Source organism: Hibiscus syriacus, unplaced genomic scaffold, assembly GCF_006381635.1.
Source record: "Hibiscus syriacus cultivar Baekdansim isolate YM2019G1 unplaced genomic scaffold, ASM638163v2 tig00110793_pilon, whole genome shotgun sequence".
NCBI classification, from domain to species: Eukaryota; Viridiplantae; Streptophyta; class Magnoliopsida; order Malvales; family Malvaceae; genus Hibiscus; species Hibiscus syriacus.
In genome coordinates this window covers 370,759-389,299 of record NW_024062864.1, presented here as the reverse complement: position 1 = coordinate 389,299, position 18,541 = coordinate 370,759, and the positions used below count along the sequence as shown (strand labels likewise).

At 36.7% G+C, this 18,541-nt stretch overlaps 1 protein-coding gene and 1 pseudogene across 1 annotated transcript in view; one reads left to right on the top strand and one right to left on the bottom strand.

Moving 5' to 3' along the window:
• The window catches only part of LOC120141074 (BEACH domain-containing protein C2-like), a 23,317-nt gene extending 10,469 nt beyond the window's left edge, over positions 1–12,848 (bottom strand). Inside the window, 13 exon segments of the mRNA XM_039156013.1 lie at positions 81–697; positions 1,552–1,872; positions 2,145–2,226; positions 2,873–2,949; positions 3,065–3,178; positions 6,509–6,613; positions 6,950–7,084; positions 7,342–8,040; positions 8,377–9,164; positions 9,789–10,086; positions 10,088–10,578; positions 10,581–11,958; positions 12,617–12,848. Of these exon segments, the coding sequence (XP_039011944.1) occupies positions 81–697; positions 1,552–1,872; positions 2,145–2,226; positions 2,873–2,949; positions 3,065–3,178; positions 6,509–6,613; positions 6,950–7,084; positions 7,342–8,040; positions 8,377–9,164; positions 9,789–10,086; positions 10,088–10,578; positions 10,581–11,898 (5,045 nt within the window). The 5' untranslated portion in view covers positions 11,899–11,958; positions 12,617–12,848.
• On the top strand, positions 12,741–18,541 carry LOC120141126 (annotated as a pseudogene).

The window sequence follows — 18,541 nt, the reverse complement described above, 5'->3', positions numbered from 1 at the left end:
CACAACAAAGTAAAGCCTATAGATATGCACACTTATGTATCATAGTGGTCATTGGTTACAATTTCCTCTGTTTAACATACCTCCACAATAAAGCAGACCGGGGTTTTCTTGCCGGCATTCGAGCACTGTTATCTAAGGAAATGATGTTGCCTCGATACAGTCCTTCCGACATTCCATCTTCTATGCCAACATTCCTCATGATCATGTTGTTTTCTCCATTATCTTCTTCCCTCATTGAAAGAAGTACCATGCGAAGCATGCATAAAAATGGCTGGTCACTGTCTAGTAACTGGTAAAGTGCTGCCATTCCTCCCATCCCAGTTCCTGATCCACCACCTATTCCAAGACCACCACCAAGTCCAGAATCATCTAACAATAATGCTTGGAGCATGCTGACAGACTTCTTCACAAGAGGAAGCTCAATCCAACTCCCATTGGCATCTTTTTGCAGAGCAGCATTCCAAGACTCCCAGCCAAAGCCACCGCCACCCATGTCATTTGCTTTCGTGGGTAGGCCAACAACATACCATAAGCGGCTCCTGTATTTCCAACCCTCAGCTATATCCATAGCACAACTCCCATAGGACACAAAAGCAGAGGAGACTGAGTCAAATGGCTCAGCTGCAGCAGCTGCAGAAAGGCGTTCCATCACTGTTGCAGATATCTGCCCATTGTCATCAGCCATTGAAGCAAGGACCTTGTTTGGAACCAGAACATTAAGAGGGGAAATAACAATGTTAGAACAAGCCATAAAGACTCATAACTATTCTCAACTAGACTTACAAGAAGTATATATTTTCTTTTATAAGAAAATAATAAAAACAATCTGGTCTAAGATAACCATCTCATGTCCAATGTCACAATTCACAAAACTGTGGTAGAAATTCTAGGAAAAAAAGGAATAGTAGACCTGTTCAAGGGTCAAACTGCCTGTCCAACCCAGAAGTACCACCAGATATTTGGGAGGGTTTGGACCAAAATTTAGGCACGAAGAATGGGCTTGGGTAAAAAATAGGCCCTTTAAAATGGGCCAGGCTCCTGATCCAATGTTCAAAGCACAAGCCTAGCCAGGTCCATTTCCCGCTTTATAATATTTTTTCTTTTACTTTATACATAATGTAACTTATATCTTATATAAACTAAATATAATATACTATATTGTAAATATTAAAAAAAACATAATAAGTTTATAGGTTTAGAAATAACAAAAGAAACATATATAATGGTAATTGAAGAAATATATATAATTACTAAATATTAAATAAAAACAATATTCAAAAAAATATATGGACAGGATTACATGGGCTTGGGTTATCCATTTACAAATAAGAACATGCTTGAAAAAATATGAGGCCCATAATTCGGGGAAGGCTTGGGAAACCTATGTTATATCATTGATACTATACAAGGGCCCAGCCCGGCCTATCAACACCTCTAGGTAATAAAAAAAAGATGAAGAATTTAACTGATGAGAAGTAAATAGAGTTAAAAAATAAATCAATAAACCATGCATGCAGTGTAGATGTGTCTTTGAGATGACTATATACGTACATCAAGAGGGAGCCCACTAGAATTTCCAGATCTACTATCATCCACAGCTTCAGATGATTCTCTACCAACTGATGCCACTGAATTTGAGTGATTACTTGGGGGAGACGCAAAAGAAAGTGCTTTATTACCATCAACTATACTCGATGCACAAGAAAGTTTACTTTGCAACCGTAAATGATCTTCAACAAGCATTAATATGACAATTGCATTCTCTACCAAAAACACTGAAAGCTGAGCAGCATTCTCTGTTTCCGCCTTAGCATCCTCAGGAGACAAACCTTCTGCTGCAACCCCAGCAGCAACTGCAGCAATAACTTGAGTCTGCCACAGAAGAAAAGGTCAATAAATATTATTGCAGATTTTCATTCGAGAGCAGAGGGACATAACAGATTAATGATGATGGCATCAACAATAACAAAATTCAGGACGGTAAAATGACAAAACATTAAAAAATTGCAAGAGGATTGAATTTTTACTTTATGACTAACTCAACTTACATAGATATCTCATTTGCTACGGAACTCATTCAATTGAAAAATGTTAGAAGCTACCAATATTTTATCAAATTTCAATAGGTAACAATTAAATATTACCTGAGCCTGTAGCTCTCTGGCAGCAAAGTCCATCAACCCACCCAAGAGTCTTCTCTTGAATATTGGCAGAGATTCTTCACGTCTTCAGAATACAACATAGGAAATCACAGCATATTAACTACACTTATTTATCCAAAATAATAATAATAACAACTAAGTTTTCAGGAATTAGAATGAACAGAAACAGTTACTAAATAGTATTTTAGATTATTCAAGAACAACAGAAAAATAATACTTCTTATTGGCTCTTTGACGAGTACATTATGCAAAAGAATCGGTAAGTCAATTCTAAACAATCACTGCAGTGCCATGGCTATTTATATATCCTATGGAAATATATCAAACACATTCAGTTTTTTATCCAGCATGTTTCAAAAGGCTTAGCAATTAGTAAAAAAAAAGGTTTCCATATTTTAGCACTTCATATTGAAGTCAAAACAGCAATATTATAATCATTTTAGCAAAGGCAAAAGATATAATCCAATGATTCAGTGATACTATAAGATAGTAAGTAAGACTTCTTTATCCGCGTAAATACAAAGTTTAGATTTCTCCTTCAACTTGATTATGTCCCACACAAGTGTGTACATCCCCACAAAAAGATGTACCTTCTTACATGTCACTCCAGGGAAAAGAAACCAAAGGCAACACATTCAACTGGAAAAAGGTGCATTATTGGAGACAAATAAGCAGAGGAAATCATGAAGCAGAACTCAGAAGTGCTATACCTAATTCTTTGATCCCCAGTGCTAGATCCACCCACGATAGAGAGCCATTCAGCGCAATGAATTGTCGCTTCAATATCCTGTAAAATGTAAGAAAAGACCAGAAAATATAAACGAAGCTGGTATGCTTGAAATTAAGGGGAACAAATGTATGTTTGAAGTACAGAAAAGTGGAAAAGTTGGATAAAGATAAACCTTCCATCCATCCTTTTGGCGCATTGAATGCTCCAACATAATAATCAAGAAATTGTGTATGAGGTCCTCTATGTCTCCTAGGCTTGCTGAATCATACTTTTTTCTTGAATCCGTCTGCAAAATAAAATAACTTGTTCAGAATAATGAAGGAAATGGGCTTTGGTTCTAGATGGATAGGTTGGATTTCGAAATGTATCACGTCAGCAACTGTTTCAGTTTTGGTGAACGGGGTTCCTACCGAGGAAATTCCAATGGCAAAGGGTCTTCGGCAGGGCTGTTCCTTGTCTCCATTGTTGTTCAATATAGTTGGGGAACTCTTGAATCTATTAATACTTAAGGCTGTTTCAGGAGGGCTTTTTTCGGGTTTGGTCATTAGAAAAGAGGAGAGGAATTTTAATTTAACTCATCTGCAATTTGCTGACGACCTTATTATGTTATGTGGTGCGTCGAAAAAACAGATCTTGAATGTAAAGAGGGTGCTTCGGGTGTTTGAGATTATTTCTGGTCTTCAGCTGAATTTAAAGAAGTGTAAATTATTTGGGGTGAACTTAAAGGAAGAGGAAATTAAGGATTGGGCAGCTATGATTGGATGTTCAGTGGGTTCTTTTCCCTCAGAATATTTGGGACTCCCTCTAGGTCCACATAGGAACTCCAACATTCTATGGGATCCAGTGGTTCAAAGCTTTAATAAGAGGTTAGTCCTCTCTGTCACTGGCAGGCAGGCTAGTTCTAATTAAATCAGTACTAAGCTCACCCCCTTTATACTTTTTATCAATGTTCAAGGTTCCAGCTTCGGTTTACATGACTCTAAATTCTATTATGTCTAATTTTTTATGGGGTGGTGGAGATGGGAAAAAGAAGATCCATTGGGTAAGCTGGTCTGACGTTTGTAAACCAAAAATTGAAGAAGGCTTGGGGCTTCCTAATTTAAATGTGGTGAATAGGGCACTTTTGGAAAAGTGGGCTTGGAGGTTTGCTATTGAGAGGGAGGCGGTTTGGAGGGAAATGCTCTGCATCAAATATAAATTGGACCCTTCCTTGATGCAGTTCGACAGTAAAGTTTCTCCTAAATTTTCTTGGATGTGGAGAGCTATGGTGAGTAATCATTATAAAGCTGATTCGTTGGGCTGTAGTATCAGAGGTAAATATAGCTATAAAATTGGCAATGGGAGGAACATTCGGTTTTGGCAAGACAATTGGGCAATGGATCATCCTTTGATGGTATTGTTCCCTAGACTATTTTCTATTGCAGTGAACAAAGCAGTAAGATTATTTCAGTTTGGGGAGTTCAGTTCAGGGGGCTGGTTTTGGAACGTTCAGCTGAGGAGAGAGTTGAATGACTGGGAATTTGAGGAATGGGCAAATTTGATGGTTGTTATCTCTGATTTTTCTATTTCGACTGATGTTGCTGATGGATTGTTTTGGAAGGGGACTGGAGAAGGGGTTTTCACTGTGAAATCATGTGTCAATCTATCTTATTCGAGTTCTCCCGATTCGGAGGAAGCTAAATTTTGGAAGTCTATTGTTTGGAGAGTAGAGACTTTTCTTTGGCAAGTTATCTTAAAGAAGTTGGCAGTGAAGGCATCTCTGGTTAAGAGAGGTGTTCAGGGCATAAATGATACTTTGTGTTCTCTTTGTAATCTAGAAGAAGAGTCTTCATCGCATTTATTTTTTTCATGTTCGGTTGTATGGCCAATTTGGATGAAATTCTTGGGATATTGGAATTTTCAGTTTGTTTTTCATGAAGATGCTAAATGATTCCTATTGGCTTGGAATGACTTGAAGACCAACTCTCTTATCTGGTCATTTATCCCTGGAGCTGTCTTATGGACAATTTGGAAGACCAGGAATTTTATAGTGTTTGAAGGAGGGAAGCTTGATCGAGCAGAGATTTTCTTTCTAGCAAGGTGCAGGCTTGCTTCATGGTTTCTAGCTAAGGAAACTCATATTACTATTTCCAAGGATGACCTTATTGCTGACCCTTCCTTAGTGGATTCCTACTCGTCCCATTCTAATAGGATTTCAACCATGTTTCCTTGTCCCCTCCTCCAAAGGGTTTTATTAAACTTAATGTGGATGCGGCTACTTCGAGTGATTGGAAGAGGAGTGGTTTAGGTGGTATTTTGAAAGACATGTATGGTTCGATTCTTGGCTCCTTCAAAGAGCCTGTTGGTCCGGGGCCCCCAACTTTAATGGAATTGAAGGCTATCCTAAAGGGTTTAGATTTTTATGAATCTATTCGACATAGGTTTAAAGATAGATTGATTATTGAGAGTGATAGTAAGGTGGCAATTGGCTGGGTTAAGGATGTGGTTTCTTGTCCTGTTGTTTATGTACAAATTGTTAAAGACATTATTCAAAAGCTTAGTGTTTATGAAGGTTTTATTAGTTGGGTTAGTAGGACAGCCAATATAGAGGCGGATGTCCTAGCTAAGGCTGGTATTGGTTGAATAATGTTCTGTTAAGGGTTGTTTCCTTCTGGTTTTGTATCTCTTGAGGGAGATTAGTTTGTATTACTTTGTTATATTTGAGGTTTATGAAATCCTAGGGCACTCTTTTCCTCCTTTTGCGGATTAAGGAGCTATTTTTAAGTTCCGTTAATCACAAAGGGGGTTTTATTGAGGCCTACTATTCCTATCAAAAAAAATAGTAGTTAGAAAACTCTACAATTACAATCCAGAGCAACAATACAAATTTGAGCATTATAAGGCCCGCTTGGAATGAATGTATCAACAAAGACAAGAACCACCCACCAAAAAATCACAAAGGAAACTCCAAATGCAGCAAAGGGTGGCATTGCAGATCACTGTAACTCAATCCTAATGGGATAATCTAATGTACCCATCAGGTCCTATAAAGGTTCTGAAGCTTGCTCAAAAGAGCGCTAAGGGATGAATCGCAATTGAGGGTAAGTGGCTTGAAAAGGATTGTGAAACAAGCAAAAATAATAAATGAAAGAACCATAACAGTTCAAAAGGAAGCAACCAGAAGAGGAAACAGGAAAAGAAATGAAAAAAGTAAAACAGAAAGGAAACATAAACCATAAACAGCAGCCATGGCCAGCATCACCGCCCAAAAACTTCCATGGCCACTTCAAAAAGCCACCAATCTTGCTGTGGACACCCATGGGGCCACCACACAACGCCAGCAAAAGGGATCTTATTAAACCGAAGAGGGGGAAACAAATGGAAGGGCAAAGAAGAAAGGAAGAGAGAAGGTGAGAGTGGCAGTCAAACCTGCTGGCCAGCAGCCTAACAACCAAAGAAAGAGTTTTCTAAGAGCAGTGGGAGAGGAGATATTTTGAGTGAAAAGTTAGGATTCTTTTCCACTATTAGATTGATATGAAACTCAACAACACTAACAAATTTATTTGCAGTGGAACACCCAATACAAGGGGGAAGATTCACGCCAGTATAGAGAAAATTGAAGCTTGAAAATACTGACCTCATAGTTAGAAATAAGGACCTCTAGTATCCACTCAGGCCACTCCTCCATTTTAGTTAGAATGCTTCTATTTTCTGGATGACTGCAAGCCAAAAACAGAAGATCCTGAAATGATATAGAAAGAAGCAGCTTAGAAACTACAATGGAAAATCTGAAAAGTCATGACAAGAGCCAAGTAAAAGTGTGAAACAAAAGTTAGCAAACCAAGATATAGCTATAGTTAGCTACTTCCGTAGTTTGAAGGTTATGAAGGGGTTTTTTAATGAGGCCTCTTATTTTTATCAAAAAAAAAGAGATAGCTACAGTGAATTCGATATGAGAAATGCTACCACAAACAGAACAGATGATGGTTCTAAACAATGTTTTGTTTTCATAAGTATTGTATGAATTGAGCTCAATTTCAGTTCACCACCAACAGAAAACAAATTCAGACAAGAATACCTGTAGTGCCCGGGTTTGGAAAGCTCTAGATGCATACGGCAATGAACGCAACAAAACCAACAAAAGTTGTAAATGTTCAAAACGATGACCAGAATCATAAAAGTTCAAACCATCCTCTGGTGAAGAAGCATTGATCTGAGGAAGTTGGAAAAAAATATAAAGGTCATTGGCATTCAATGCAACATGCAAATTCAAGATACCACAAGAAGCTATAATACTTCTACTTAAGCAAGTTGAAATGTTAAAAGCAGGCTGAAAACTAACACATACTAATTATAAATAAAATCATAGACCAATAAGCTTTTCAAATGAAAACTCTAAGAAAATATAAGCATAAATAACAATGATCAACAAGGTTAAGATAATATAAAAGCAAAAGATTATTATCATACTGAGGCCCCCAATAAAGCAGTATACACATTGCTTGTCATAAGCCTATTAGGAGCAGCCTGGAAAGCCTTCTGTAAAGCAAAAAGCAGTAGAGAAACTTTATCTTCAAACATGCCGGCACCTGCATCATTGAGCACAGCACCAAAAAGGCTGCTTGTCATCTCAAAAGACACAGGGGAACCAATTTTCAGATGTCCATATGCTACTAAAGCACCTAAAAGCCCAATGATCCCAACAACAATTCCATCATCTTGGTCAACATTGTAAACATTATTCCTTGCATTGTCAGCACTAATTGAAAGACTTATTCCACCCAAATTCTTCATAAAAGCATTTTCAGAAATAGATGACACCCTTTCCACTTTAAAATTAGGAGAAGTGGCCACAAGGCCAGAAACACCATCAAAATCTTTCTTTTGTGAAACTTGATCTTTCTCCTTCGGAGATCCGTCATCCTGACTTCCTTCTGGAACCATGCCAGAACTCTCTAGTTCTGGTTCAGATCTTTGTATAGACAAGCTTTCATCAGTTTTGGTGCTAGGTTCAGGAATGTGGTGATCACCAGCTTTAGCTTCTCGTTGCAGGAGGACAAGAAGTGTTTCTATCCCACCAGAACCCATGAATGCCTGTGCAAATGTTTGAGCTCTGGCCGTATTTGGTTGTACCACTAGCCTGTAGATCAAATGTAGAACCCTGGCAACCTGAAAGAATACAACTGAATCATTTTTTGCAAAACCATAAGAAAATAGCACATAAAATATGACATGCAATATCAGTCAGAAATATTAGGCATGCATATAACCACATGACCCACTTGCAGTTCATAATATCCTGATCCAACAATGGAAACTGAAACCGAAACATCAAATAAAAGTGATACAGACCCAAATTCTACAGAAAATAAACAAAAAAGAAAAGAATTTCAATCACAGATCATGAGAAAATAAGTAATTTTTCACAAGTACATTTAATTAGAAAAGAAAAAGAACGTACTTCAAAAGAACTAGTGAAAGGAAATCAGAACAACATGAGCGCACCTGGTTACGTTGTGGGCAATCGACCATAAATCCAAGTAAACAACGTACATCGTCTGCAGCTAATGAAGGTGGTGCTGCTCCTATTAGAAGTTCAATGACAACTAAGAGCTCATCAACCAAAGCATTCACTTCGCCCATTGGGCGCGTAGCGTCATTTAGAGAAAAAGTATCTAAAGAATCCTTTTCATGAATTGTCCAATAGCACTTTCTGCAGCCATCAAAAAGCATTTGCATAGCATTGGCGTCTCGCATGACAGATGACTCTGTGAAGACCATATCTGCAAGTGATGATAGAAGTTTCTTTTGAAGTCCATAGTTGCACAAGCTCCAAATCTTAAGATCCAAAAGCAGTGTACTAAAAAGCTGCACTTTAAGTGCATGATTGTGCTTTTGAGACTGACATAAGGAAACAACAGCGGCAACAAGCTCCTCATCTCCGACGCCATCATTCTTTCCAGCACAAAGAGAAGACAAATTTTGTAGAAGATAGTTTAAGATTCTTGACAGAATCTCAGGTCCTTTCATGCGATATAGTTCTTCACTGTTCCCTGGATGATGGATGGCAACAGAAATAATTCTGAATATTGGTGCAGCAAGGGCAGCCGTAGCTGTAGACCATGGAAAACTACCCTGTTCTGGTTCCAAGTTATCTTTACAAACGTTGCTAACTGCCAAAGGAAGTAAAGACATGGGGCCCCCATAAGCTAAAGCCCAGAGAGCCTCCACAGGTCTCATCCGCATTGCAACATGAACATGCCCAAGAACCTCAGCAGGTCTGCGCATTATACCTGGATCACCATAGATAGGTAATCTAAAGAAGGACAGACGAATATTTTATGCACAGCAAGGTAATGGGAGGCAACCAATTCCGAGTGCATATATCATAAAAGTCAAATATGAGTGAAAACAAAAACCAAAACTATGAGTGAAGGCACTAATATAAATATAGACATGTTTCTCAACTCATATGGTAAAATAGATTGCAATGTCCAGAACTGAATTTAGCACCAATATAAGAAATGATCGGACATGCACAGCAAAAGATTAACACGTGCGTTTAAGAACACTGGCCTGCTATCCTCCCAGCCACCAACCTTCATTACTCATGCATGCACTGAGAGAGGGAGAATGTGGAAAACAAACATGCATATGCCATTCAGCATAATCATACCACTTTAAAACAGCACACAGACTGAAGGAAAGATAATGCGATACAGATGATAAAGATCTTCATTCACTCCTCAATCTTGTAAACCATGTGATGGTTTAGGAGTATGGATAAATAAAAAAAAGAGCAAATGATAAGAAACAAAGTACACAAACACAAGGAGACAAGCTTTATATGCACAGACATTTTATTGGAGTCTACTAACCAAAAATAATATAATGTAATTAAAGATGAAACTATTCACCTGCAGCACCAGAAGGAGAAGCATCTGGGCAGAACCGCCCACTAAGAAGAGAGGGGTGGTAGAGTAGGTGAATGCAACCTCCAATTTCTGCATCCAATAGAGAACTCTCCTCTGCCATTTTTTGCACATGATCATTTGCAGCTAGCCAAGGAAGTCCTGCCCCGTTACCAAACGCAGGCAACATATCCCCTCCCCTAGAAGCCATTCGTGCCATTCTGTCTGGCCCAATTGGTTCCTTAAAGATATATACAGGGCCCATTTCAGCAAATAAAGGGCACTGGCGACGTCGGCGTTGTAAATCCAGCCATTGTCGGAGGGGGATTTGTCCCAATGCAACAAAATGCAAGTGGCTTGGAGATGCGAGGAAACTCAAAAGGACGACTTTCATACAATGATCCGTCGATATATAATCTCAATTCACTCTCAGCTTTCCCTATAAGTCCCTGCCTGCATACATGCTCCAGTCCAATAAAATACCAACATTGTGGCTTGAATGCATGAGTAAAATGTAACGAAGCCTTCCTTCCTTTTCCACTCACACTTTCAACCACTAAAAATTGGGCATGGAAGTATGCCTCTATTCCCTGGTTATCAGCAGATAAGAAGCTAAATAAACGAGGCATGTGTGCTGTGCCTTCACCAGCCAATGCACTTGCAGCAGCAGCAGCAGACATAGCTGATGATTTTCCTGACTTGGCAGCAGCTGCAGCAGCGATTGCAGCTGCAGCAGTTGCTGCATTTAATGTATCTGCAAATGATTCAATGTAGATCCAAGTTGCAAAGGCATACCGTTGGTAAAAGGCCAACGACTTTCCCCAGGACCAAGTAGCCCAGAACTTTCACCATCAAACTCAAAAGTACACGCTGGTCCTCTAGACTCTTTCCCACTAACTGCCTTCTCTAGTGAAAGCATTAAGCGAGGTGCCCAAATGGTAGTAAGTGTTTTTGTAATGACCTGGAACCATCTGTGCAAATCACTAACACCGAGAGAATGCCCTGCCAAATGTTGGATGCAATAGCATAAGGGAGTTCCGTCCCATTTCATGGGCTCTATTGAGCCTACATCCTGAGCAAAAATATTCTCCGCTGAACTCAAAATAACTCCTAATAAACCAGCCATGGAGCACATAGCCCTATTTCTTGTACAAGCACGCAATATAACCAACAAACCTCTAACCATCCGTGTCCTGGCTGACATAAAAATGTCACTATCTCCTTCCCAAGGAAGCCAAGGAATTAGTTCACTTGCCACAATTGCAGCCCGAGAGTTTAGCATCACACTAGGAGGATTGCTATCCTCATCCTCTTCAAAACTTTCAACACCACCCATTGTCGCAATAAGTGAATCAACAACCAAAAAGGGAATGCTCTCTATATCTTCCACACTTCCAAAAGTCTCAGCCCCGCTTACAATATTCTTCAGCTTGTCCAAACCTTCTGGATTCCCCATAATGGCAGAATCAACTAAATGCAATAACTCAGGAGACACATTTGGCATAGCAGCTTTTGGCTTAGACATTATTGGTGAACCAAGGGGGGAGCTTCTAGAATCTGAATAAAAGACAGAATCAAGCCCACTTTCCAAACTTGACTGCTTAATTGTATAATCCATTTGTCTTACAGGTCCAGGGCTTGAAGCAGAACAATCATGCCGCGATTCAGACATTGAGGAAGAATCGTACTCCGTCCCAGATAAGCATCTACCATAGTCTGAACTCGAGGACCGATTGGAGTCCACTTGACCACCGTGCGACTCTTCAGAAGCTTTATTTTGATTTTCTAAAGAAACAGGCTCAAAATGGTCCTCCTCCCCAATAGGAGTTGCAGAATAACCCTCCTCTGAAACTGCATTATCGTTTCTTAATATAGCTTTATCTTGATTTTCTAAAGAAACAGACTCAAAATGGTCCTCATCCCCAATTGGAGTTGCAGAATAACCCTCCTCAGAAACTGCATTATCGTTTCTTAATATAGCTTCCTCACCACCAGTAACATTGACATTATCCTGATTAGATCTTCCTATTCTATCCTCCACAACACAAGCAATTTCACGAGTATCAAAACCCCTTACAGAAGTTTCGTCAAACTTCTTTTCTTCTTCTTTTTCCATTGTATTATTACTTTAAAAACCTATGAAATACCCATTTGATTTTTCCCCTCTTATATCCACCTGCAAAACAACAAGAAAATAGAGATAAAACTGTCACTCCAGTAAATTCTTAAAAACACTACAAGTCTCACACTAAATGTGCAACACTATCGAAAACATGAGAAATTACTCTTTTTAGCATAAAGAAAATAAATAATGACAAAATTATTCATGAACTAAGCCCAAAAGAACCATATATAGTTCCTCCCATCCCTAAGTTTCACTTTCAATTTAATACATGAGATTCTTACGCACAGAACATAAATTTCCGATCTTGCTAGTTAAAACTCACACAGTAGATAACCGCTGAGTCAAACTAACGCGAATCGCCAAGATACAACCAATTCAAACTTGATCAAAGAGTAAATATGTAAAAAGAAGCAGCGGATCTATCTCATGAAGCGCGTACACATTCAAAAATACAAATACCGATTAACAGCATAGCATTTGATGAAGAAAAAACAGGATCCCTTCTAACATTGACGAACCGATCAACAGGCATTTAAATTAACAAATTAGCATTAATGCCAGAAAGAACAACAGATCGATCCACCCTAATCGAAGTGGAAAAATAGAATTACGATAAATGCAGAGATCAGGGTTTAACGACTGATTCTCGAAAAATATTTAATATATATATATATATAAATGCGACTTACAGAAGAGAAGACGAACTTACCGGTATAACTGTAAAGTTTCCCGTTAAAAAATACAAATATCGATTAAAACTAAGAACGATAAGATATCGAAAAGTGAAGAAAATTATAGAAAGAAAAAAGAAAAAAGTTCTAAAGGGAGAATCGATGACGACGACGAGAGAGGTGGGCGAAATGGGCGCGAGGGAGAGAGAAGGTTAGATTTTAGCAAGTAATTAGCAATAGGGCGTCCTTATGGTTGCCCAGTCAAGAAAACAAATGGAAAACAGGTGGTTAAATGATATCTCCAAAGACTCTTTTTTATTTTAAATTCCTTTCCTTTTACTCATATACATCTTACCATAGTAAAAGTCTTCACGTTTACTTTGGGTCTAATAACATTATAGACCCTTCAACTATGTTAAGTCAGAAATGATACCTAAACTATCATTTCTCCCATCCAATTGTGCCACATTTAACATTTTTATTGGTTAATTTTGTTGAGTTTTTTTTTTTTTTGAAGGTGTGATATTGTTGAGTAAAATGCGAAAAAAATTATATTAAGGTCCAATTTTACCATCAATCCTTTATTTTATACCAATACCAAAGATTTCTCTGTTTTTGCTTCTAATCTTCGCTTTTACTATAAGCAAATAAGATATTTAATATTTTTTATGAAGTGGGTTATTATAATGCAAAATCACGACAACATGATGAACCATAACTAAATATCGATAGTGGTCGAAATATTGAATAATTTAAAAAATATAAAGACTTATTAAGTATTTAAATTTAAAATTCATCATGAACTAAATAATTTTAGTGATTAATAGATTATTGTTATCCTGGAGGTCTCGAGTTTGAGCACTACTCATATGGGGGTATGAGCGTTAATTGTTAAATAGTTGAGAGTCTTTTACATATATTACATTGTATTAACTCTAGATTTATAATAAATAAATAAATAAACTCAAAATTCATAAGATAACACTTAATTTGTGTAATATTAAGACTTACAATGACCTAAATTGTTATTAGACCAAAAATTTTGAGAACACTAAGTTATCTTTCTTTAGTCTGGTCCTTCTTGATTAAATATTTAAAAAATATATATATTTTAATTTAAATATTTATTTTTACATAAACCAAAATACTATTTGACTAAAATTATATCAAATATATAAATTTAACATAGGCTGAGCCCCTTTGAACCCTCACTATGCTCTGCCCCTACATGAGAACTGTAAATTTATTTTCTTCCACACAAAAAAAAAATCACGAGCATATGATAAAACTGTTTCCATTTTAAAGTGTAATAAAAATTGAAATAAATAAATTATTTATTTTATGTTTTGGTTCATATGTTTTTACCTTTTTTTCAAAGTAAATATATACAGGTTTAGAATTTTCAACGTGATTATATACAAAATATATAATATAATTATTAGTTACCTTATTTGATAAACAGCTACAAATTTAATTGATAAAAAATAATTATTTTAAATATTTTAAATATGTTTGATATTTTAAATATTTTAAATATGTTTGATAATTTAAAATGAAAACTACATGATAAAATTTTATCTATGAAAAATGTTGAAAATAATTAGTTGAGAATCAACTTATTACTTAAATATTTTAAATATGTTTGATAATTTGAGTTTTATAAACTAGTTCAAAATCCTCCTTTTAAACATCTTCTACCTTTATGATTAATTATGGAATGTAGGTATTCGTGTTCAGAGCCTAAAGAAAGGTCAAATCACTATGGATATTGATTTCCGGTGGGGCGGTGATCCTAGTATAATTTTAGGTGTTTGAAGCAGCTCTTGTTGCTTCAATTCCAATTCAGGTTGGTAGATCAACAACCTGTCAAAATTTTCAAATATATTTAATTTAAATGTAATTTGTTTGAATACAATATATAAAATGATACTTCTGCCATCTTTGGAGTTAAATTTTATGACATGAGACTATTAGTTTACTGTTATTCTGTGATGCAGTTGAAGGATGTTCAAGTTTTCACTGTCATTCGTGTCATCTTCCAGCTTGCTGAAGAGGTACCCTGTATTTCTGCTGTAGTTGTTGCTCTCCTTTCCGATGTACCATTAGAGTAATACTAATTTCAAGTGTACTCATGTTTATATAGATGTTCTGCTTAATAAAACTGTCCAAATGTTATCTAGAAACAACTGGTTTCTAATCTGATGCAGCTTGCTATGCTGTAAGATTGTTCTGAATCTGATCCTTATTTTTATTAATTTCTGAAAGAGAAGGGGTTATTCATGGTTTTAACTAGTATAGATGATTACAACATGGTTCGCACTATTTAGCTTTCTTTTTTATATACATAAATATATTGTTTTCATTTCACTTTTGCTATGAAAAAGTGACTAGTCAAAGGTCCAAAGCATGTTAAGTGGGAAGTTATTTATGGTCATGATGAACCTACCTTATACTATCTGTTGGAATCACTAATTCCTTTTCCAAAATCAATCAGCCAAAACCTAGAATCGATTACACTCTGAAGGCTGTTGGTGGAAGCTTAACAGCAATTCCAGGAATTTCGGATATGATTGATGTAAGTTTACTGTTTTTACATCTTTATCCCGTTCACACACTTTGATTGATTTGATATTCTTATATTTGTTCATTAATATTGTTGATTGCTCCACTCTTATTGTATTTTGTAGGATACTCTGAATACAATTGTTGTTCCGATTGGTGGTATACCAGTTGATACCAGGTAATTTTAGACTTCAGTGGCTTGTGCTGTTTTGCCATTCCAGGAGGGGAAATTACAAAATGTCGGAAGAAAAGCCCAAGCTCTATGTTTGTTCATTTTGAATTTCAAGAATTTTTTTGTATGCTACATGAATATCATTTCTTCTTTTATTATGCAGTGAATTAGAGCTTAAACCAGAGGGAAAGCTGACAGTCACAGTAGTCAAAGCTAATGATTTGAAGAACATGGAAATGATTGGAAAGTCTGATCCTTACGTGGTTGTTCACATTCGTCCTCTGTTCAAGGTGTAGACACAATTTCGCCCCATATATGTTACAATATTTATATATTATTTGATTTATTTTTTATTACATTTTTTCTCCAGGCCCGACGGGTGGCCCAAATGCAAGTCAACAGCCCAACTGGTTCAAGCCCGTGACCCAAATCGCAGAAAACTTGGGTTTTCGAAACCCTAGTTCCAAGCTCCATCAGCGCCGCACTCCACCCACCGTGGACTCCTCGCCACCCACTCATCTCATTCCGACCATTTCGCGCAACACAGCAACGTCGTGGATACCTAGGACTCATCCACAACCACGCAACAATCCCACCATTCTCGGCCTCCAACCGGTGTGCATGTATGGGACACCAACAACCAACAGAGTCAGAGTTTGATTAGGACTCAAATTAGTCTAAAAATAGCATTTTTTTTGTATATAAATAAGCTCGTAAATCAAACAAGTTTCACACACAAATACACGCAAGACACAGAGAGAGATTACGAGAGTCACACAAAACTCAGAAGCATTTGTAATAGCATTGGAAGCATTTTTTTTCGAAGTGGAAATAAAAGAAAGGTATATTTTTGCTTACCTTTTTCATTCGTGTGGTCCTTTTCATGCCTGTTTTATCTCCTTTTGTTGCGTTTTGGTTCGAAAGAAAACAAAGAGAAAAGCTTTTGGGCGATGAGCGGGGCGTTTTCGAGATCTATCGTCTTAGATCTAGCCCCGAGGAGTTCATTTTTTTAAAAAAAAAGTTTTGATTTTTAAAAAAGAGGGTGGAAAGAACTTTCGGGATTTTTGAAAAAAATAAAAAAAAATAAAAGTTTTGCCGCCGATGAACGGCGACCCGCGTGTTTTCGTGTGTTGATCCGATCTATAGCCTAGGGTTCGCGTGTTTTCGTTCCTTAGTGGGCAAATCCCTATTTCGATCCCCTTTGTTTTTTAAGGGCTATTTTGACCCCTAAATTGAATTTTCCTCTTGATTTTTCTTCGAGATTTAATACTCAACTCGTCCGTTTTTTCAATTTAGTCCCTTCCCCATGTTAATTTATTTTTATTCAGTTAAATATTATATTATGTTTATATTATATATATATATATTATTCTCTATTATGCATATATATATATATATATTACCTTTTTCTTTTTCCATTTATTTATTTAATGTATGTATTATTTTTATTATTTATTATTTCATTTTTTTATTTTATTATCTTTATTATATATATATATTTACTATTTCTTTATTTTATTTAATTTCTTTATTATCTTCATTTTTATTTTTATTTTATTTTCTTTACTTGTTTATTATATTATTCTTATGTTCTGCATTTTATTTATTTTTTGTTACGCATCTTTACTTTTACCTTCCCTTCCTTTATTTTTATCTTACTTATTTACTTTTTTTTAATCTATCTTATTTACTTATTTCATTGTTTCCTTTATTTTATTTTCCTTATCTTAGTTATTTCCATCACCTTATCGTCTAATATATTTCTCGAGTCTTTTAAGGATACATTTTTAATCAATCATAAGTTTCGGATCAATTTTTACTTTTTAATTTAAATTTATAATTTTCTTACTTAATGACAACTGGAAATTACGTAGTACCGAAATGGTGATAACCCTTTCTTCACTATAATCGACTCTCGAATCCGACATATTTTTGGTAAGACGCAGATCAGGTAAAAAATAAGGTATCCGATCAATCTATTTGTTTTAAAATAAATGATCGGTGGCGACTCCAATTCGTTTAATCCAAGTCGAAGCCCAATTCCGAAATTCAACCGAAAGACGATTCCGGCACAAGATTAAAACAAAAGTCATCGACAACAACCTGAATCCTGTTTGGAACCAAACATTTGAGTTGATCGCAGAAGATAGAGAGACACAAGCACCAACTGTAGAGGTTCTGATCCACATCATCTGTTCCTCTTTTTGCTTATTCTGTCATAATTGCATTTCTACTTAATTCTAATGTTGAAATCTTCGAAGTTAAGTTTTCTCGACAGAATGGCCTTTTACCTTGTATTTACTATATTTTGGTCATGTTCTGAGTGGCCTCTCCTTCCCCCATGTTTGAAAAAAAGAAGAGATTTTACTTTTATTTGTTTTCGTCCTCGAATTATATTCTAATCTCACAATAAATATACTCATTACAGTTCATTATTTGCTTGGAACAGGTTTTTGACCAGGACATTGGGCAAGACAAGAGATTAGGAATCGCAAAATTGCCTTTGATTGAACTGGAACCAGAGCACCAAAGGAGGTCACTCTGAGCCTTCTGGCCTCACTTGATAATAAGGACAGAGGAAATTGCACCATTAAGGTACACATTTTTTTTATGGTTTTCTATGGCTTGTGTTCAGGTGCTGCATTATAGTTGCCTCTTATGTAATTAAGCCCATTTATATGCTCCACTTCTGGCTCAATCAATTTGATGCTTTTTGTGATAACACCATTTGAACGCCAGAGATGGTGAATTGGGATTTCGTTGTTTATTTTTGGTGTGCTGTCTCGTTTACGAATAACTGTAGTTTTTATCTTTACTTTCAGCTTTTGTACCATAAGTTTAGCAAGGAGGAACAATTGATTGCTTTAGAAGAAGAGAAGATGATCCTCGAAGAAAGAATGAGATTGAAAGAAGCTGGTGTTATAGGAAGCACAATGGATGCACTTGACGGAGCAGCATCATTGGTTGGATCTGGTGTTGGCATGGTCGGCACATGTATCGGTGCAGGAGTTGGACATGTGGGAAGTGGTGTCGGTGCCGGAGTTGGGATTGTCGGGAGCGGCCTTGGAGCTGTTGGCAGTGGACTGGGCAAAGCTGGAAAGTTCACGGGGCATTCCAGCAAGAGAAGTGGATCCTCGACTCCAGTGAATAGCATCCAAGAAAACGGTGGTGCAAAGCCACTCCAGTGAATAGCCACTTCGAGTTAAGCATGTGAATTTGGCCTTTCAAT